We start from the raw sequence: 22,868 nt of genomic DNA, 5'->3' as shown, positions 1-22,868 counted from the left end.
AGGAGAGGAATACAATAGAAGATTAAGAGGTTATTAAATCTTCAAAGAAATATATAACTAATTATTAGTTTGCGCTTCATAATTAGTTCATATTCTTTGAATGGATCCTGAAATACCAGCACAAGAGGCTATCGATTTAGGCTATCGGTTTTGTGTTATCGATTTTGTGTTTTGATTTCATGTTTTAATCTTGTGCTTCTATTAAGGTCTTTTTAGTTAAACCGAGGTTTACTGTAAGAAGTTTAAACATTGAATTTCTTTGAAAGGCTTTGTTTAGGAAGTAGCGGATGATCTCATACCCAAGAAGTCCTAGTGTCTCGCCATGTTTAACCTGGAAGCCAATCTTTGAAATAAATGTTTAATCATCTTCTGTAATATGGTTTAACTTCTGAAGAATACATCGGTTGAACTTGGAGTAAAAATGTTAAGTTTTGTTTCCAATCCAAGTTTAACTTCTAAAGAGAAACTTGGATTAATAATGTTAAGCATCGTTTGCAATCCAAGTTTAACATCAGTAGAGCACATGGGTAGCTAGGAAAAGTTCTGTGCTTGTACAAAATTTTTGTACAGGGAAACAGAACAGAATCTTGGTGTAGCAACCAACAATTTCTGTATTCATTATCTATAATCTATGCTTTTTCACCCTTGATCATGATAATTTCAACATAATTACTATTTTTACGTTCAGAGATCTACTTGGTATTTGTTTTCACTTTCAGGAGCAGTTTGGAGTGGAAAAGGATTCTAAAGACGTAAAAGAAGATCATCTAAAGAACACCATGACCTAGCCTTGAATACCTCATGGAGAGAAAAGTAAAGGGTTGGAGTGCCCAAGCCAAGGGGCGCAAGCAACAACCATTTCCAAAGGCAAATTGGACCTAGCCATGCTTTGAGGCACGACCAAGAGAGGCTTTAGTCACTGATCATGCCCAAAAAGCATGGCCAAAGAAGTAGTGAAGACATGGGCCGTGCCAAATGGCACGATTAGGAGGGAAAATTAGCACAAGAAGAGGGTGGGCCGTGCCAAAAGGCACGCCAGGAGCTTGCCTATGCCTTTTTCTAAAATAGAAATGGACCTAGTCATGTCTTGAGGTACGCCCATGCCTCTAGAAACATAGGTTTGAAGATTAGGTAGTGTCAAATGGCACGGCTCATAAAGAGAAAACAGAGTAGCCTCTGCTCTGGCCGTGCCAAATGGCATGGCTAAGTTATTTAGACAGAGACAACCTGGCTTTGGCCGTGCCATAAGGCACGACCAAGAAGTCAGATATGGCTTTGGTCATGCCAAATGGCATGCCCAAACTAATTTGCTAGAGACAAGTAGGCTCTGGCCGTGCCAAATGGCACGACTAGATGACCAGAAGGCGGTTGGGCCGTGTCTTTAGGCACGACCACTCCGCACCCCCCACTTCTATAAAATGGGCACTTCATCCCCTTGCTTTGGGGAGGAAGATCCAAGACGGAAGGAGACCCTTTAGGTCAAATCCTTACATCCAGAGACGTCATCTGGGCGATCTGAGGCCATTCTTCTGCTCCATCCTCATCACCACTCCAAGATCTGCATCCAAGAGCTTCACTTAACAAAGGATAAGTTTCTTCTCCCCTTCCTTAGGGTTTTTGAAATTTTATGATTTTGAGTTCTTGGATTGTAGTTCTTCCAATTATGGAGTATATTTATATTGTTCTAGGATGTAGAAAGTAATTGTGATGTGTGGATGTTGTAAAATTTATTGAATTGCCAATTTCCTTGTTTGATGAAGCTTGTTTGGCACTTGTTTTGTTTGATGAAATGCTAGCAAGTAGACTTTCTTTATGAACATGAATTTATCTATCTAGATTGTATTTCTTTATGTGTAGATCAAATTTTTAAGCCAGATACATTGTTGTGTTTCTATATCTGGGTGTGAACTTGAATTTTCATTGAATTGATACATGAATTGTTGCCTCTTTTTAGTGTATGTTCCGATATACCTCAGCATGACCTTCGGATACTTGTTTAACATTAAAGGTCTAAGGTAACTATCCTTCTATATGGAACGTAACCTTCTAAGGGAGAACAATGCTATGTATGGATAAATCTATCATTTGACCTAATGAGCTTTCCCTAATCATATGCTACGCAAGTGACCTACGTAATCTAAAGAAGTATACTCGGGGAGGCCTTGTGACAGGAGGTACTTTTCTGAAAATCGGACTCTCTAAGTTACTTCTTCACTTGATGACATACTTAGTTACTAGCAGGGGAAGTACTCCGATACACCGTCGTGGGGTGATGATCGATAGTAATTTAAACTATCGTACAAACATGCAAGTGGAGAATTAGGAATGAGTGAATTCATAGCATAACATCACCACTGCAATGAAACCAACAACCTAGAACATCTTCTGAATTAAGGACTTTCTCAGTAACTTTCTTTTCTTTTATTTTCATATCTTAGTTGAAAATCTCAAAACAAACAATTACCTCTTCTGTCTAGCTAAATTTAAAATACAAAACTAATTAGCATTTGATCCTCAATTCTCGTGAGATTGACTGATATAAATTTTATTACTTGACGACAACCATGACTTGCGGTTCATATCAATCAGGAAATTGAGTATGTCATCACATAGGAGGGCATTTCTCCCCGCTTCACCGGGAATTGACCCTTGTTTCATTCTGCAACTCATAAGCAACACAACCAATCCATGGAGAGTTACCCAATCGGTATAGAGATGAGTATGAGGATGAATTTAATAGATGATGATTAATACGGTGGATATAATCCAAATCCAAATCCTACCCATTTGCGAGAGCCCAGATCTCCTAGTCCACAAAAAAGTGGATCAGGAGATGAACCACTTGTAATTATGGATGGATCATAGTCGCGATCCAGCCACAATTGGTTATGATCCCTCCCTAGATTTACTGTCCCTAGATTATAGTTTGGGTCGGAACGGATGGCCGGAGACCAATGGAGGGTGCCTCCCGCTTGGCGCCAGGCTACTTGGCAACTTGTCCACCTCTGACAACCTCCAGTCATCCGCCTAAATCTAAGTTATAACCTGGGGGACGATGAATTTAAAGAAGGATCGCAACCAATTGTGATCAGATCGTAACCACGATCGATCCGTAATTATAGGTGATTCATCTCCGGCCCTTTTTTTTTTTGGACGGATCTGCCCTCCATTTGCCATCCGTATTACGGACATCTGCAGAAAAGTAGACATGAAACCCTAGGTTATTGTATATATAATAGGCTCCACATCCTCGTCTCTTCGATCTCTCGTGTCATCCCCGTGTGGTTGCTCCATTCCTTCGTCGCCACGAATAGTGAGGGAGCGTTTCCCGCTTGCCGATTCGGTGTGCTGGTAAGCCATCTCTGGTTTGTGCAGTTCTTCTTCTTCTTTCCTTAAAATTGTGTGTGATTTGGGTTTAGTTTCGTGATTTCGATCGGTAATTATGCCTTTTGCTGCAAAACGATAGTATTTTGTAGAATTTGTTTGGCCTATGTGGGATAGCTGGATCTGAAGTAGGTTCTACCCATTTTGTTGTGATTCATGTCGGTTCCTTATTCCTGGATTGAGATAGCTTTGTTCTCGTATTTTTCTTGTATAGTAATTTTTAGATTTTGAGCATCAGAGTTTTTTTTTCCTTGCAGTTTTGACCTTCAATTGATACTTGGTTTATTTTGGCATGTCTTTCTAAACTGTCTATTTTGGCATATTTAAATAGTAAAACAAAGTAGAAATTTCTCCTCGTCTTGGCTGCCAATTCATTTAGTTGCATTTGTACGACTGTGAATACAGTTTGTTCCGCTGAAGTATATTATTAAATGTCATCATTTGTTTATCAGATTTTATTGCATCGAGACATTTTGCATCGATCATAATTTCTTCGATATTATGAGGAGTCATGTTTTTGTGACATCAAGTATCTCGATCAATTATGCCCCACCTACACGATCTGTTTGTTCAATATTTTGTATAATGTTGGCCTGCGATGAATTTTTGGATATTTATGCTTGGTCGTTTCCTTCCAAAACCATTTTTTCCCGTACATTTTTGTTTAGGTGTTCATATTAAAGACCTCAGTTTTTGTGCTTAAGATTGTTAACATTTTACATTAAAGTTAATATAGCTATTTTTGTTCTTTATAATATCGTTGGTTTACCTACGGTTTGCTCAGAGTTAGCCATGCTGTTTGTTTTACAATTTAACCCAATGATAGTTTCAGAATCTCAATGATCTCACTGTTAAGATCAAAAGGAAAAAAAAAACTTTAATGGATAGAGGATCTGAAGTAGGTGGGATAGCTGGATCTGAAGTGGGTTCTACCCATTTTGTTGTGATTCATGTTGATTGCTTATCCCTGGATCGAAATAGTTCTGTTCTCATATTTTTCTTGTATATTAATTTTTAGTTTTTGAGCATCAGAGTTTGTTTCTTGTAGTTTGAACTTTAATTGATACTTGATTTATTTTGGCACACCTTTCTAATCTGTCTATTTTGGCATATTTAAATAGTAAAACAAAGAAGAGATTTCCCCTCTTCTTGGCTGCCAATTCGTTTAGCTGCACTTGTATGATTGTGAATTCAGTTTGTTCCACTGAAATTTATTATTATATTGTATTTTTTTTATCAAATTTTAAAGCATCAAAGCTTTTTGCATCGATCATCATTTCTTCAATATATGAGTCATGTTTTTGTGACATTAAATATCTTGATCAATTTTGCTCCAACTACACCATCTGTTTGTTTAATATTTTGTATAATGTTTTCCTATTATGGATTTTTGGATCTTTATACTTGGTCCTTTCCTTCCAAAACCATTTTCTTTTGTCTCCTTACATTTTTGCTTAGGTGTTCATATTAAAGACCTCATTTTTATGTGCTTAAGATTGTTAACATTTTACATTAAAGTTTGTATATTTTTGTTCTTTATAACATCATTGGTTTTTTGTGAAACTATGACAAACATGCATATCAAACGAGGAAGAAGAAGACCAAGAAAGACTTGGTTAGCAACAATAAAACAAGATAAAATTTATTTAAGTATAGATGATGATGAAGGGGAGCCTTGGCGCAACGGTAAAGTTGTTGCCATGTGACCAAAAGATCACGGGTTTGAATCCTGGAAACAACCTCTTGCAAAAAGCAGGGTAAGACTGCGTATAATGGATCCTTCCCCGGGACCTCGCATGGCGGGAGCTTCGTGCACCGGGCTGTCTTTTTTTTTTTTTTTAAGTATAGATGATGATATAGTAGGAGATAAAGCTCAATGACATAAAAGGATCCATATAGCCGACCTCACCTAGTGGGATAAGGTTTAGTTGTTGTTGTATAACATCATTGGTTTTTGAAGGGGAGCCTTGGTACAATGGTAAAGTTGTTGCTGTGTGACCTTGTAGTTATGAGTTTGAGTTGTGGAAACAACCTCTTGCAATGCAGGGTAAGATTGTGTACAATAGACCTAATGTGGTTCAACCCTTCTTTGAAATCCCACATTAGTGGAAGTTTTGTGCACCGAATTATCCTTTATAACATCATTGGTTTACATACTCTTTGTTCAGAGTTTACCATGCCAATGTTTTACAATTTAACTCTATGATAATTTCAGAATCTCAATGATTTCATTGTTAAGATCAAAAGGAAAAAAAACACTTTAGTGGACAATGGGTGGTAGTGATTGGTCATATACAAAGTATCCATCGGATATAGGCAAAACAATGTTAAACCCCTTGTGCTGGTGTTGATTTTGTTGCAGAGTAACACTACAAAAGAAGAATTATTCTATTTCTAACTTTTTTCCATTGAATATATGTATGTTTGTATCTGTGTATATATTTAAGAGTTTTATCATGATAAATTAAATTAGATTATGCCGATGTTGATATCTCAATTTATACTAATGAGGCTGTTGCTTGTCCTATGTGTAGATTTCATTCTCAGCAAGTCATGGCTGATCAAATTAGCCACCCAAATATCTCTCAAAAAACCATTTGCCAATCCCAGCTTGGTTATAGATTTTCTCATGACGTGCACAGTGTTGCTGGTATCCTCAAGCCTCATTTGGTATACCAAAGCTATTTCCCAACTGTGAACTACATGAATGCCCGACATCAAAGTCCAGTTATGTCGGCGTGCAGAACTTTTTATGATGTATCAATGCTGTCATCTTCATCACCTATTTTCGTGAATGCACCTGCAGAGAAAGGGCTTGCAGGTTTTGCTATTGATTTTCTCATGGGTGGAGTCTCTGCTGCAGTCTCCAAAACAGCTGCTGCTCCTATTGAGCGTGTGAAACTTCTAATCCAGAACCAAGATGAGATGATAAAATCTGGTCGTCTTGCTGAACCCTACAAGGGCATAACAGATTGCTTTAGACGAACAATCAAAGATGAAGGTTTTGTGTCACTGTGGAGAGGCAACACTGCAAATGTCATTCGTTATTTTCCAACTCAGGTCAGATATACTTACTTCTGAAGTTTTCATTCAGTCATAGCACCTCATTCTGTTATACAAGATTTCCAATGTTCTAGTGACAAATGGAGATACCTAGATGCAATTTTATGGTCTTTCATTAACTATACCATTTCTTAATCATTTACTTTTTATTTTATGCACAACACTTGACACTTTTAATCTTTGATTGGAAATGGAGCTAGAAAGCATTTAGTTTGTCACGTACTTGATTTGTGCACAGAGGTGGGAATCCAATATTTTCTTCACCATGAAATTATTTGTTGTATGTGTTTGCTTCTTCTACATAAGCTGTGGATTAGTACTTGATTCGTGTACAAGTTGCTTGCACTTTGGCTAAGTAGCATGACGTGCCCTATGAAATTGTTAATTGCTCTGATTTGCAATGAATTAAATTATCTAACTCAGATACTTTATTCATGAAGTTAATATTTTCTATTTATTCACATCTGTTAGACTGATTCCTTATTGGTGTTTAATGATAAATTCAAAGGTTAGCATTTCGTCAGTGCCATCATGTACATGTACATGTACATTTATGTTTTTTTTTTTAATAATACATGCTTATTACGACCTTCTGCTATCTTGTCAGGCTCTGAACTTTGCTTTCAAGGATTACTTTAAGAGGATGTTCAACTTCAAGAAAGATAAGGATGGATATTGGAAATGGTTTGGTGGAAACCTTGCTTCTGGTGGAGCAGCTGGAGCCTCTTCTTTACTTTTTGTCTACTCTCTGGATTATGCCAGAACTCGTTTGGCAAATGATTCAAAAGCTGCTAAAAAGGGTGGGGAAAGACAATTCAATGGCCTCATTGATGTTTACAGGAAAACCTATCAGTCTGATGGCATTGCTGGCCTTTACCGTGGATTTAATATTTCGTGTGTTGGAATCATTGTTTATCGTGGCCTCTACTTTGGAATGTATGATTCATTGAAGCCAGTGATACTCACCGGAAAATTACAGGTATACTTAACTAGTTGATCAGATTTAAGATCTTTTCTATGTGACTGACAATTTCATTCTGATCTTTTTCTATTGAATGTTTACAGGATAGCTTCTTTGCTAGCTTTGCCCTCGGCTGGGTGATCACCAATGGTGCTGGACTTGCATCTTACCCTATTGATACCGTTCGCAGAAGGATGATGATGACCTCCGGAGAAGCGGTCAAGTACAAGAGTTCCCTCGACGCTTTCAATCAGATTTTGAAGAAAGAGGGTGTGAAATCTCTGTTCAAGGGTGCAGGCGCTAACATTCTCCGAGCCATTGCTGGTGCCGGTGTGCTTGCTGGCTACGACAAGCTGCAACTAATAGTTTTTGGAAAGAAGTATGGTTCGGGTGGTGCATAAGTCATGATATTTTCCGAGATGTGATGATGATGAAAAATTAGTTTAGTTTTCAATTACCATCTTATTTTGTTTTTGAATTGTTAGGTTCGAATAGTTTTGCATTTTTTTCTGAAACTTAAACTTAAACTGCAACTTTGAGGAATTTTTTCAACATTAAACATTAATTATGCTCGCTTCAGATTTTGATGAATGATTAGATCTTCAGGTTTACTGGTTGATCCCTCAGTGTGCTCTGGTAAAATATGTTGTAGATATTTCATCTGTTTAATGAGATTTCTTCTTGATATTTGAATTATATTATGGAAAAAATAATTGTTCCACATGATATACTCGGAATTGGAATCAGAATTACAAGTTCTTTTCTAATTTATCTTGTAATTTTAAAATAAATATAATCCATTAGGTTACATTTTGTTTATAGATAAGAAAAGATTTCCTTCATTTATGTATTTTTTTAGTTCAAGTAAATCTATATAAATGAAAAAATAATTCATAAAAGAATGATTTTTAAAGTTAGATTTTCTATGAAATTAATAATAGAAATATAATCCAACTAATCGGATTTTTTTTTCGTCGGTAATTTTATCAATACTACTATTTTTTCTAATAGAGAATAACAGAAATTATAATCCAGCTCGATTTTCAAATTGCTAACTTGATTTAGCTTGTAACTTCGAATAAGTCCATTTATTTGTATTTTTTTTTATAGTTTTCCCAGTATTTGACGTGGTAGAAAATTCATGGTTAACATTTTTGTTTCTATAAACAATCAACTTAAACTTGCCTGTTACTTACAGTTTGTCCTATAAATTCCCTTTTGTCCTATAAATTCCTTTATAGCTTTGCCTTTATACACACACGTTGCACGTTGCGTACAGTCGTGCAGTGTTATTTTATCTTACTATTTTATTAAAAATCTCCTCCCTTTATTAATTTTGATGAAGCCTAAAATAAATTTATATTAATATTCTTTTTTCTATTTACACTAAAAATAATTCCAAAGTTTATTAGTAATTCCACAAACGAAATAGTCAATACTATGATCAAAGTAACTTCTATAAATATTTTAGACCAACAATGTTAAAAAATATATTTTTCTTAAGTTTTTTTTACTAAAATAAGTATAATATTAAATTAAATTAATTTTTTCCATCGGGAAGCCATAAGGGTGACACTCGAAAATCCAAATAATTCGGATTTTCAAAGACTCAAATAATTCAGATTTTCAAAAGTCAGGTACTTTACCCTAATGACTCTACTTTAGTATTTTAATGCTAAAATACTTTAATTAATATAATTTCATTATAAAGGGTCAATGTGATTTCAATGTATTATATTACACACGCGACGTGTGCACGATCACTAGTATATATAAAGTTACGTGTGTGTACAGTGTAACTTTATATATATAAAGTTACGTGTGTGCACACCGTGGCACACCTTATGCCGCGTGATTGTGCGCAAGGTAATTTTTTTAAAAAAAATTTGAGGATTTTTTTAAGTTTTTGATTATGTTAATAAGATTTTATTTTTAAAATTTAGAGGTCAAGTTATAGTTATGAACCAAGTCACTCATGGGCTATTCAAAGTTCGATTCGATAAAAGCTCGTTTGAAATCGTTTAATTGAAGGTGCTGGAATTCCGTTCAGTTTCAATTTCCCTGTACAAAAAATTATACAAGAACAGAACCTTTCCTAGCAACCCGCATTTTCGATCTGTCATGTGTTTGATCAATCAAGCAAGTTCTTGAATGATCAAAGCACACCTTGATCGAAGTACAAGATCGCTGGCTTCTTACCAAGAACGAAACAAAGAAAACTAACTAATTATGCAGCGGAATAAAAGAACTAGTTGTACCTTTTCTTTGTAGCTAAAGACCTCTTGATCTTTTGCCGTATTCCTCTCATCTTCTGGGACGTTGTGTGGGCGATGATCTACCAAGACAACACCACCCTTATTCTCTTCTCGGTTTCCAAACCCCCGACCACAAAAGGAGGTTTTAGGATGAGATAACTTCTTTTCTTCTTCCTTCTCCTCTTCTTCCTCTTCTCCACTTCTTCCTCTTCTTCAAGCCGCCCCCCACCAAGGAAGAGGAGGGGGGCGCCGACCCTAGTTGTGGAGGAGGAGGGGCACCGACCACAAGGAAGAGATGTGGCCGACCCTAGGCGAGGAGGAAAGGGAGGGGTGCCGACCACAAGGAGGAGAAGAGAGAAAATTAATAAGATTAGGTTTTAGGAGCCACCACCAACACCTTTTGATAACCTTTGCAGTCGGTTATAAAGAAAGAAAAATAACATAATTCTATTTAGAAAAAATCTTCCTTTTATTTTTTATAACCAAATTCTGTTTAGAAAAAATCTCTCTTTCTATAACCAAGTTAAACCAAACTAAGTTAAGTTAAATCAAACCAAGTTAAACCAAATTAAGTTAAGTTAAACCAAACCAAGTTAAACCAAACGAAATTAAGTTAAACCAAACTAGTTATGGATGGGTGGATGCGAGACTTTATATAGAGGCTACAACAGGGACCTAGAGGAGGAACTGGTTTAGGCCTCCTGATGGGCTTGGGCTTCCTGTGTTCGGCCCGAACACCCAATTCAAGTGCATCAATAATAACTCATACTACTAAAAGGTTATTATTGAACTACTGCACCAATCCCATATTACAATATGAGCTTCTTCTTATCATGAGTGCGTTAATCTCCCCGTGTTTAAGATATCGTATGTCCATTAATTAATTGAGTTACTGGCAACCTAATTAATTAACATCTGATTCCAAGAGTAGTACCACTCAACTTTATTATCATGCCGGACTAAGTCCACCTACAGGATTTACATGATAATCCTTATGAGCTCCTCAAGGGGACATCATCAACCTAAATAATTAGGACACAGATTTCTTCTATAATCAACAACATACTATATAAATAATGCTATCTCCCAACTCATCGGACCTATTGATTTAACAAATAAATCTCACCCATTGATAAGTTAAAGAAATAAATACTAAGTATACATGCTTGTTATTATATAGGGATTAAGAGGACGCACATCCATAATAACAGAGGTTATGCTTTTTTATATAGTCAGTATAAATCGGACAACCTCAAATGGTTCTGCTCAATACACACATAGTGTACTAGTGTAATTTAATAGTCAAGACAAACTAATACCAAATTACACTACAACCGTTCCAATGATTTGTCCCTATCCATCTTGGTTGTGAGCTATTATTTATAATTTATAAAGAACCGATAACATGATCTTCTGTGTGGCACCACACACCATGTTATCTACAATATAAATTAAATAAACAACTGCATTGACATATATATAAATATAAAATACAGACATTTGACCAAAGTGATTCTCATTTCAAAATATTTCAAAACAAATGTTCATACAAAAGCTAGGCTTATAGTATGTATCCCAACAATCTCCCACTTATACTAAAAGATTATGTTGCCATAAATGCTGCCATACATCTGATTCCCATCTCCTCAACATGCCTATTAAAAGCTCTCGCCGGAAGGGCCTTAGTGAAAGGATCTGCCAGGTTATCTACTGGTGTAATTTTGTCGACAACAACCTCTCCTCATTTTACGATGTCTCGTAACAGGTGGTACTTGCGCTCAATATGTTTATTTACCTTATGGGCTCGTTGTTCCTTCGAGTTTACTACTACACCACTGTTGTCACAATAAATTATGATAACTTTGGGCAAACCAGGAATCACATCTAAGTCCATCAAGAAGTTTCTGAGCCATACAACTTCTTTGGCTGCCTTAGAGGCCACCACATACTCAGCTTCCATGGTGGAGTCTGAAACGCATTTATGCTTAACACTCCTCTATGCTATGACTCCACCTTCTAAAGTAAACACATACCCCGAGGTTGATTTACTACTGCGCCTATTTGATTGGAAGTCCGAATCCGTATAACCCACAGGGAGCAAATCATCTATCTGGTAAACCATCATATAATTTCTACTCCTTCTCAGGTACTTTAATATATGCTTTATGACAGTCCAATGTCCTGGTCCTGAGTTATTTTGATATTTGCTAACCATGCCCATGACAAAACAGATATTTGGTCTCGTACATAGCATCACATACATTAGGCTTCTTACAGCCGAAGCATAAGGAACTGCCTTCATTTCCTCTATTCCCTTTAATGTATTAGGACACATCCTTTTAGATAAAGGTACTCCATGCCGAAAAGGTAGAAAACCTTTCTTGGAGTTTTGTATGCTAAAACGAGCTAGGATAGTATCGATGCATGAAGCTTGGGATAAGCACAACATCCTTTTCTTGTGATCCCTTATTACTTTGATCCCAAGAATATGTTCACATTTTCCCAAGTCCTTCATATCAAACTGCTTGGACAACCATACCCTTACGTCTGCCAACACTTTGGCATTGTTACCAATGAGCAAAATGTCATCTATGTATAGTACAAGAAATACCACCACATTTCCGACACTTTTCTTGTATACACAAGACTCATCCAGACACTGAATGAATCCATAAGACTGGATCACTTTATCAAATCGGATGTTCCAAGATCTCGAAGCTTGCTTCAGTCCATAAATGGACCGATTGAGCTTACATACAAGATGCTCTTTGCCTTTCGCAATGAATCCCTCTGGTTGCTTCATATAGATGTTTTCTTCAAAACTTCCGTTAAGGAAAACTGTCTTGACATCCATTTGACAAACCTCATAATCCATATGAGCAGCAATAGATAAAAGAATCCAGATAGACTTAAGCATGACTATCGGTGAAAAAGTTTTCTCATAATTGATTCCCTCTTTCTGATTATACCCCTTCGCAACAAGCCTCGTTTTAAAGGATTCCATCTTCCCGTCTATTTCACTTTTCCTTTTGTAGACACATTTACATCTAATGGCTTTTACACCATTTGGTAGTTCTATAAGCTCCCAGACCTGATTAGAATGCATAGATTCTATTTCAGAGTTCATTGCATTTTGCCAAGATGCTGCATCTTTATCTTGGAGTGCTTCATCATATGTGCAGGGATCATGTTCATGTTTACCAGGGATCAAGTCCGAAGACTCTCCCCAAAACATAAATCTTTCAGGTTGCTTAACAACCCTCCTACTATGACGAGGCAGTACCTGTAATTGTGCATCATTTGTGACACGTGTTGTAGTTACTTGTGGATCTCATCTTGTACTGTTGGTATTGTTGGTTAGTCCTAGGAAAATCGTACCGGTTCCACTGTACAAAAATTTTGTACAAGTGTCGAACCTTTCCTTAAATAACCTATTGTGTTCTTTAGAAGTTAAATTAGGAATCGCAGACGGAACTTAACATCATTGATTCCAAATTTAACTTATCTGTTAATGGTTTAGATTTGAATCGCAGGAACTTAACACTATTGATCCAAATCCACTTATGCTATTAATTTTATTAAATATTAATTTCCAAAATTGACTTCCAGGACTGTGTGGCGAGGCACATGCCTTCTTGGATATGGGAGCAACCACCACCGTCTAGACAAAGCCTTTTAAGGAAAGCTAATATTTAATTTCCTTAAATAACTCTAGGTTAACCAAAAAGAACAATCGAATCATAAATTCGAAAAACAAAGAAAACACAAACTCGAAAAATAAATTCAAAAAACTAGATCTAATGCCTCTTGTGTTTGGAATTCATACAAAGAAAAATAACTAGCATGACGCGGAAAATAATTGCTAATTATACTTTCTCTTTGTATGCTAATGACCTCGAGATCTTCTGCCATATTCCTCGCCTCGCCTTGGACGTCGTGTGGGCGACGATCCTCCAAGATGAACACCACCCAAAAGCTTTCTTCCTCTTCCTCTATAATATGGCCACCACCACCACCAAGGAGAAGAGAGCAAAGGGAAAGGGAGAAGAGAGACGGCCGTCCACACCAAGAGAACCTCCAAGCAAGAGAATAAGAGTTGTATCTCATGAAACCTCCTCACTCCTTTTTTTTATATTACTTGCCCAAGGTAAATAAGGGAAGAATTTTTACAAAAATTAAAATCTTCCTCTAATTTTTCCATTTCCCTTTTATTTTTCCTTTTCTTTCCTCTTGATTGAATCAATCACCAATTATTAATTGGTTGATGATTTTTTTTTATTTTCTTTTTGGCCGGCCCCTTTCTTGGGCACCAAGCAAGGTGGCCGGCCACCTCATCAAGGAAAGAGAGAATTTTTTTTTTATAAAATTTTATATACCCTTATAAAAATTTACAAACTCTCTTCTAATTTCCTAAAGTAGGAGTTAAAAAAGGAAAGTTTTAAAAATTAAAACTATGTTTTAAAATTTAAAACTTCTCTTATAAAATTTTCCTTTTTAACATGGTGATAGAAAATTTAAATTTTAAGACTTCTCTTCTTTTTTTTCTTAAACCATGAGGTTGGTTAAAAAAGGAAAGTTTTAAAATCTTTTAAACTTTCTTTTAAAACATGTGACCTAATTTAAATAAGGAAAGTTTTTAAAATTAAAATCTCTCTTTTAAAACATATAGTTTTTTTCAAAGAGAAGATTTTTTTAAAAAATTCAAAACAACCCTCCTTGTTTGATTAATGTGACCGACCCCTACTTGTTTGGTCACCAAACAATAGGTCCGACCCCATAGAAGAGGATGTGGCTAACCCTTGCTTGGTCACCAAGCATTGGACCGGCCCCCTTCTTGGACACCAAGATGGACTTATATTTGGATGGACTTGAGGCTTTAATGAGGCTACGACAGGGACCTAGAGGAGAAATTGGTTGTGACCTTCCGATGAGCTTGAGGATCTCGTGTTCGCCCCGAACACACAACTCAAGTTCATCGATAATAACTCATTCCACTAGAGAGTTATTATCGCACTACCGCTCCAATCCCAAATTACATTATGGGCTCCTTCTTATCATGAGTGTGTTAGTCTCCCTGTGTTTAAGATAACGAATGCCCACTAATTAAGTAAGTTACTGACAACTCACTTAATTAATATCTAGCTCCAAGAGTAGTACCACTCAACTTCATTGTCATGTTGGACTAAATCCAACTACAGGGTTTAACATGACAATCCTTATGAGCTTCTCTTGGGGATATTCTCAACCTAGATAGTTAGGACACAGATTCCTTCTATAATCAACAACACACACTATAAGTAATATCATTTCCCAACTTATCGGGCATATTGATTTATCGAGCTAAACCTCACCCTTTGATAAGTCAAAGAAATAAATATTAAATATATGTGCTTGTTATTATATTAGGATTAAGAGCATACACTTCCATAATAACTAAGGTCTAGTTCTTTTATTAAGTCAGTACAAAAGAACTTACCTAAAATGGTCCTACTCAATACACTTAGAGTGTACTAGTGTAATTTATTAATCAAGATAAACTAATATTTAATTACACTACGACTATTCCGATGGTTTGTTCATTTCCATCTTAATCGTGAGTAACTGTTTATAATTTATAAAGAACTGACAACATGATCTTCTGTGTGTGACACCACACACCATGTTGTCTACTATATAAATTAATTGAACAATTACATTTAACAAATAAATGTAGATATTGACAAATGTGATTCTTTTATTTCAAAAATAAATGTTTACAAAAGCTAGGCTTTAGTATACACTCTAACAGGTACTAAGATAGAAGTGTCCTCTCATATTTCCTCAAGAACAATTTTACTCATGGGCTTGTGGTTCATTACATAGTCCTCTTCTAAAAATCGGGCATTGGTGCTAACAATGACCTTCTGATCTTTAGGACTATAAAACAAACCACTTTTCGTTCCTCTAGGATATCCATGAACAATCAAACTTCTGTACGTGATTCCAACTTATCAGTGTCTCCCTTCAGCACATGTGCTGGACTATCCCAAATTCAAATGTGTTTCAAACTAGGCTTACGCCCATTCCATGATTCTGTGGGAGTAGAGGGTACTGATTTAGAAGGTACCAAGTTCAGAATGTACGCCGCCATTTCCAGAGCATATCCTCAAAACGAATTTAGTAATTCTGAATAACTCATCATTGATCTAACCATTTCCATAAGAGTCATATTCCTTCGTTCTGCCACACTATTCTGTTAGGGTGTACCAGGTGCAGACAATTGGGATTGAATCCCGACTTTTGATAAGTAACTCCTAAACTCTTCTAAGAGGTACTCTCCACCACGATCAGACCGTAGTGTCTTAATACTTTTACCATGATGTTTCTTCACATCAGCCTTGAACTCTTTGAACTTATCAAATCACTCAGACTTGCGGCGCATCAAGTAAATGTACCCATATTGATGTAGCTGAAATCTGTCACATCCGCTAATCAAATTGTACAAATGTATTTTCCACTGAACCCCTTAATTTCACATTAACGTTGTAGTAATGAGCCCAGGATCGCTCTCGAGGAACTAACGGTAGGATGTAATCTAGGATTGTATTTTTATTCATATTTTTGGGGTTTTAAACATATAAATGGAATTTGGGGAGTTTTGCTTGAATCTAAATCTAACAAAAGTAAAGCACAGCGAATAAGAAATTAATCTAATGCATAAATGAAATCTACTTGTGTGCCAATAATCAAACCATAATGCATTGTCACCCTACATTATAATTTAATCATCACCACACTTAAACTACATATGAAATTACAAGACAGAAATAAATCTAATCTAAAGCATGATTTAAACCCTAATTTGAAACCTACAACTTATCAATTAAACAAGCTTCAAAGAAGACTTAAACTAAGCTTCAATTAAGTAAAGAAATGCTAAACTACTTGCTAAAACATAACAACCATTAAAATAAATCTGTTCTAAGCTGTTGAACAGTAAGAAAAAGAACTAGAATGAAATAAAAACCAATCCTCTCACAATAAACTCACAAACTTCATACTCTTGCCGTCACACAAGAGTACCAAAATCGAAACCACCCAATTTCGGACCTCAGCGGAGATTCTAAGCTGCAAATCAATTCGAGGAATGCTCACAAGTGCCGACGGACCACCCCCGACATGCTGGAAACAACCCGAACCCAAGAAAATGCCGAAAATGCTGGAAATCTGCTACCAGAGCTCTCTGAATCTGGATGGAAGTCGTGGATTGCAGATGGGCATCGGATGAAGCTCAATAACGCCGGCGGACCACCTCCAAGCGTCACTGATGGGAATCGGAGCGCAGATTTGGAAGACCACCTCCAAATCTCGCTGGAACAGAGAAGTCGCCGTGAGCAGATTTTCCGCCAGAGAGAACACTCGCCGGTGCTCCAGATGATCGGGATGAGCTGCTAAGAAGTCTTCCACCAAGGTAGAAGCTCGGGAGGATGATCGGAGAAGGAATGGGGCTGAAATCCGGAAGATGCCGCGCCGCGGGATGAAGAACAGCGCAGGGGATCGACAAAGAAGCTCACTGTAGCTTCTCAGATTTAAATCAGATCTGGATCTGAAATGGACGGCTGAGATTGATTCCGGGCTAAATCAACGGTGAAAAGTCATCCAAATTCCGATCTGAAGGTACTGATGTTGATCTAGGGTCTGGATCTACTCTCTCGTAGGTCGGATCGATCAAATCATCACTGGATGACCCAGATCGGCCCAGTCTTCATTGAACGGCCCAGATTAATTCGGCTTGATCAATGGCTAGATGAACTCAGATCTGGATCAAAACTTCTGGATCTTCATCAATGGCTCAGATCTGCTCCCCATTAGGTTGGATCGGCCAGATCTTCAACGGATGGTACAGATCTCTCCTATTCTTGATAAACGGCCCATAATGCTTCAAAGCTTGATCCTCTCGTTTGAACTTCGATTCGAGCCCAATTTCAGTCTAAATAGATCCAAATCTAAGATCCTTTGATGCCTGCAAAATAAGAATCAAATATTAGCATCAAATAATACCAAAAATAAGATAATTTGCAATTAGGTCCAAAAATACACACAATGCACAAAATATAATGTAACCATGATTTAAACTAGGAAACCAACATCAAAACCATGCATAAATGAATCATAATAATGCAGTAAAATCATGGTTATCAAATCCCCCACACTTAGTCTTGAACGTCCCGTGAAAGTAAAGAAAACTAAAAATCATCTCCATAGAAAATTCCCTAGCAATACCTAGAAGATAGTAAAAAGAATTTAACTAAGACCATCTAAAGATCACAAACAATCATATACAATCCAAACAATAATCAGTAGGTATGGTAGTTTCAATCCAATTGAAAAATTAAAGCAAATTGCAATCTCACAAGGGATTTACCTATACTAGCTCTCACACTCAAAATTGCGTATATGTGGAGTTCACTCAATGCAACTCACAACATTTCACTACCATAAGCTTGCTTATTTTCTACTTCTCCACCACCATAGAACATAGCATACATGAATCAAAAGGATATTATCATGAAGAATTGAAATGGAATAAAAAAGAACAAGTGAAATGAATGAAATAAGCAAGAGAAAAGAATTCAATGAAGTATATGAGAAGATAAGAGTATTGGAGGAATATACTTGATGAGTTGACCAATTTTGATGTGTAAAAGATGAATACCATTTGTCATTATCAATACAAAAGATCAAGCTAAACTCCCCTTCAATTTGATGGCTATCCAAAAATTTTGATACTCTATCTCCACACTTGATACTCTTTTATTTTGCCACTGTTTTTTTTCTTCCTTCTTCACTATTTTTGCACTTCAATTTCAGCATTTTGAGACTAAAACAATCTCACATCAATTAATGAAGATGAGTTCCCTCCCCCACACCTAAAATATTGGCCGTCTCGGGCAATGAAACACATAATAGAAACAAACAAAACAATTAAATTTGTAAAGTACTGCTGCTTCAGTAAATGGAATCTGAATTCTAACATCTGCTGCAACAAATTTAGAAAAGAAGATCTTATAAGACTGCAAAGGCAGTACCAAATCCAAACTCCATTGATACTTCAATTTCAGAAACAATGTTTGCAGTAATTTAGTTGCAGTTTCTGCAACTACAGCTTCAAAACCTCACTGATCAGAATCTGAATTCTGGAAATCAGCAATCTAGAATTCAATACTAGCAAAATTCAGCTGCAATAAGCAAGCTCCAACAACTCCAAGCATAGCAGCAGTTGTGCAGTACCACAACATCAAAATTACCCATCTAATTGAGACTTGGATCAAATGTTCTCATTTCAATCTGAACATTTCCAGCAGTTAACTTCCATCGCTTTACATTCATGAACCTTAACTTCATCGATCACCTACAGCAGCAGTTTTAGAAATCAGTTGCTGGAATATGATTCAGAATTTAGTAGGAATTTAAAGAGTTGCAGCTCCCAGAATTCCAGTTAGTACTGGAATGATTAGAATTTCAGATTTTCCCAGAATTGGTGCCAGTATCTATGATTTGTTGCTTGAATCTTCAGCTTCATTAATCAAGACTTCAGCCTCAGCATTTCTGTAGTCCTATCAGGTTCTGAAATTCATAGTTCCCAGATTTTAGTTTTACATTTCCCGAATTCAGCTTCTTCCCAAACAGAATTTCTGTTTCAGGATTCAAATCATGCATATAACAACATCTTGAATACTTGGCCGGATTCATTAAGAATAAGCTTGGAAGCAAACATCAAATAACACTGATTTTTTTTTTTTTGAAACTTGAATTCAAAACAATGCAGATCAGAAATGGCATAAGGATTGGACACACACACAAACAGATTCCTGTTCTACAATTCTGCAATCTGTTCCAAACATTTCAGAATTTTGAATTTGGAGATATTTGGGCTTTGGTTCGGAAGGAGTTGGAACTAGGTAAAGAACTCATTAGGCACTCAATTGTTTTGAACTTGAATCCATAATTTCTGTAATTCAGAACAGCACAAAATTTGGCACAATTCAGCATTCCAATCCTTGAAGTTTTAATCTCCCTACAACATCTTATTAAGCATTTGATAAACAACCTCTTAAATTTAGTTCATTCCAGCTCAAACAAGTCAAATTGTAGATTGGCACAGTCCTTCAACTCAACCCTTTTACAACTTCAAAAATTCCAGATTAGCACATAATTTAGTTTCTCAATGATTTGAGGATTTAGAGAAGAAGTTGGCAGACAATTGACACAACAATCAAAGACCAACAACTCACAAATCAGTATCAAAACCACAGAAACGTCTCCATTCTATTCTGCCTTCCTTCTGCAATTTTGAATTTTCTGAGTCTCAGAATTTCCATTCTGAGCTTGCAGATTTGAAGATTTACAGAAGTGGAATGAAAAAGAAATTGAATATCAGTTGCTTCTGATCAGATTCAGCACACTACATTCCATTTCAGAATAAAGCTGATATTCGAATATATGATATTCTTCCTCAGCAATAGAACAGCTCTTAACAAAATTTCCCTTGACAAATTCAGCATGTAAGCTATAAGGATTCAATTTCTGAGCACTGATTCTAAAATGCTGCAAATTTGGCACACAAAAATTAAAATGTTCTACTTGAGTATCCGCAAAAACAGAATCCTCTAAACTTTTCCTCAAACGGAACCTTAAATTATCTCATCTACCATTCTGAAATTCAATCATATGCCATTCTATATTTCAAATTCCAACAGCTCATGATTCTGGTATCTAACAAATACACTTCATTAAATCATATACATTAAGCTTATTCAAACTGACCAGCAGTTTCCTCAGCATCCATGATAGCAAGAGAAAGAAACAAATTAAAACTTCACAAATTCAACAACAAACTCCTTTTGAATAACTGGTAAAACCAACTCAACTCAACTTGCAAAGCTCAGTTACTAATTCTGATATCAATTTCAGAAACAGTACAAACATTTGCACAAAACAATTTTAAGTTATATAAACAGGTATTCTACTTATTTCAGTGCAATTGATTCCAGTTCTGGTTCTGAAATTTAAATGTAAGAGCATCCTCTTAGAGTGTTGCCATTGAAGCCATAGTAAGTTAATCTTTAACAACAGAATTCAAGTTGTATCCACATCACTCTCTGATTTAGTTATTCACTTAACCTCTGAAATCACAGCTTCAGTTTGGAACTTTGATTTCATTTCTACAAATGCTGTAGAAATTTCGAGTTTGGATCTGGTTTTTTTTTTTCAGAGCTAAGTTCAGCATTTTGATTTTAATTTCAGAAATGCAATCAATGGATCTGGAATTTACTTCTGAATTTTTAGAATAAGGAATTCCATTTCAGCAGCAATAGATTCCAGTTTCTTGAACTGAGTTTAAGAAACCATACTTTTGAAAATACAACATCAACAATTTAGAAACATAAATTCCTTCAGATTTTCCACATCACAGAATCAATTCAATTCAACATTTAATTGCCCTAACAATGGAAAGTATTCCTCACCAGCAACTAACATACCAACATTGCAAACTTCTTGTAGATTGCAGATATTAATTTTCAGAATTAGATACGTGAAGAACTATGTATCACTATTCTTTAATATCCAGTTAATGACTTCAAAATTGTTTCCCAACAGCTACACACATTCATTAAAATGTGGCCATCAATTTACCACACTGCCTTTCCTTTGTGCACCTGCTGATTTCTGCATTTTCTGCATTCTGCACCGTGTTCATTCTATCCTTGCAGCAAATGTTTCCCTTTTTTTTTCCATTTCAGATCTCACTTAAGAATTCGGCTTACAATGGTCATGCAACAATTTTCCTTTCTGCAGAATTCAGCACCATAATTAATTCATCCTGCATGCTGCATCTTCTCATTTTCTTCTTCTTGATTCTAATGTATATTTTTCAATCGGTTCAACCATTGGCTGATATTGGTACAGAACAACCAAAGCTTGGCACTAAACTTTGAACATCTGACTCATAAAAATTCTAGCAAGTTCAAAATTCTGGTACTCAATCTCCTATCACCCAAATGTTTCAGATTTAAGCAAATAAGTTGTTTCTGATTTCATATTCAACAGCAGATTTGTTCCTTTTCCTGTTAGAAAATCAGAATTCCCTTGATTGAGAAGTTTTGAAACTGAATTCTGGTTTTCTAGATTCCAATTCCAACATTAACAATTTTCATTTTCTGAATTTCAGAACTTAGATGTGCAGATTTTCAGATTTTCAACTATTGAAACTTGAATACCATTCATGAATGAGGAATAAAGGTTTTCATTTGCAGCATTTACTGATCAGAGGGTTACAAGAAGAACTTGGCACACAATTGATACTTCAATTTCAGGATTCCTTGTTTCTGCAGCCTTCCATTCTCTACAGATTTATGTTTCTGCAGCCTACTCTAAGCAAACCTTTTTATTGTCTCCAGTAATGTTCATATGCAGTCATATTCACTAACATTCCTTCAGCCTTTCCTTATTCCACAATTTCAGTATCTATTCCTGCAGAATTGTATCAGTTTCCAGCAGATTTCAGCATCTTGTTTCTGAAACTTTGTATTTTGCTGAACTGATGTCTTAAACAGCTGACACTCTATTTCAAATCAATTGAGAATTGCATTTCTATTGCATTGATAGAACACTAATTAAACTCCAGTAGCAATTTGGAATTGAAGTTCAGTTTCCAGCTTCAGAAATCTGGCTTTTAAAGCTCCATTGAATTTAAATTCTCGTTCCGAAACTTATGAAATGAATCTAATTCTGACATAGCTCCCTAGTTACTACTGTCAACAACCCTTTTGCAAGAACTTAATGCAACACTTGCAAATTTTGTATTTCAGAGATTATAAATTATTTCATTGGCGCATTGATTCCAATTCAATTTTTGATTATGTAATTGAGTTTCAAATTCCAGCTTCTGCACTTTCTTTAGCTTTTCATTCCTGAACAGCATGAATGTTCTGATTTGAGCATGTTTCTACAGATTAAACATCATTCTGTTGTACACAAATTCCAGGTACCAAAAATTCCAGCAGATAATTCATAAGTTTTCAAAATGGTTGAAGTTTCCACAAAACTGCAGATTTCACAAAGCTGCTGCCGTCTTGTAATTCCATTCATACATAACCATGAATTCAGATCCATGATCTAATTCAATGAAATCAGCACTTTTGCACTTTTCCATTCAAACTACA

At 36.0% G+C, this 22,868-nt stretch overlaps 1 protein-coding gene across 1 annotated transcript; it reads left to right on the top strand.

The window, feature by feature from the left end:
- The first annotated feature begins 3,216 nt into the window (after positions 1–3,216).
- Positions 3,217–7,999, top strand: LOC122023437 (ADP,ATP carrier protein 1, mitochondrial-like). Its single transcript, XM_042581549.1, has 4 exons — positions 3,217–3,351; positions 5,919–6,444; positions 7,055–7,426; positions 7,513–7,999. Exons 2-4 carry the CDS (start codon positions 5,938–5,940, stop codon positions 7,807–7,809), a joined length of 1,176 nt encoding a protein of 391 aa, XP_042437483.1. The 5' UTR covers positions 3,217–3,351; positions 5,919–5,937; the 3' UTR covers positions 7,810–7,999.
- The last annotated feature ends 14,869 nt before the right edge of the window (positions 8,000–22,868 follow it).

The sequence above is a fragment of the Zingiber officinale genome, chromosome 1A, assembly GCF_018446385.1.
Source record: "Zingiber officinale cultivar Zhangliang chromosome 1A, Zo_v1.1, whole genome shotgun sequence".
NCBI lineage: Eukaryota > Viridiplantae > Streptophyta > Magnoliopsida > Zingiberales > Zingiberaceae > Zingiber > Zingiber officinale.
This window is presented reverse-complemented; position numbering and strand designations above follow the sequence as displayed.

Bases quoted from the DNA above. Each gene is read 5' to 3' on its own strand.
- LOC122023437 (XM_042581549.1), top strand. From the start codon at position 5,938: ATGGCTGATCAAATTAGCCACCCAAATATCTCTCAAAAAACCATTTGC. The intron at 6,445-7,054 runs GTCAGATATACT...CTATCTTGTCAG, and splicing joins TTCGTTATTTTCCAACTCAG to GCTCTGAACTTTGCTTTCAA. The intron at 7,427-7,512 runs GTATACTTAACT...GAATGTTTACAG, and splicing joins TACTCACCGGAAAATTACAG to GATAGCTTCTTTGCTAGCTT.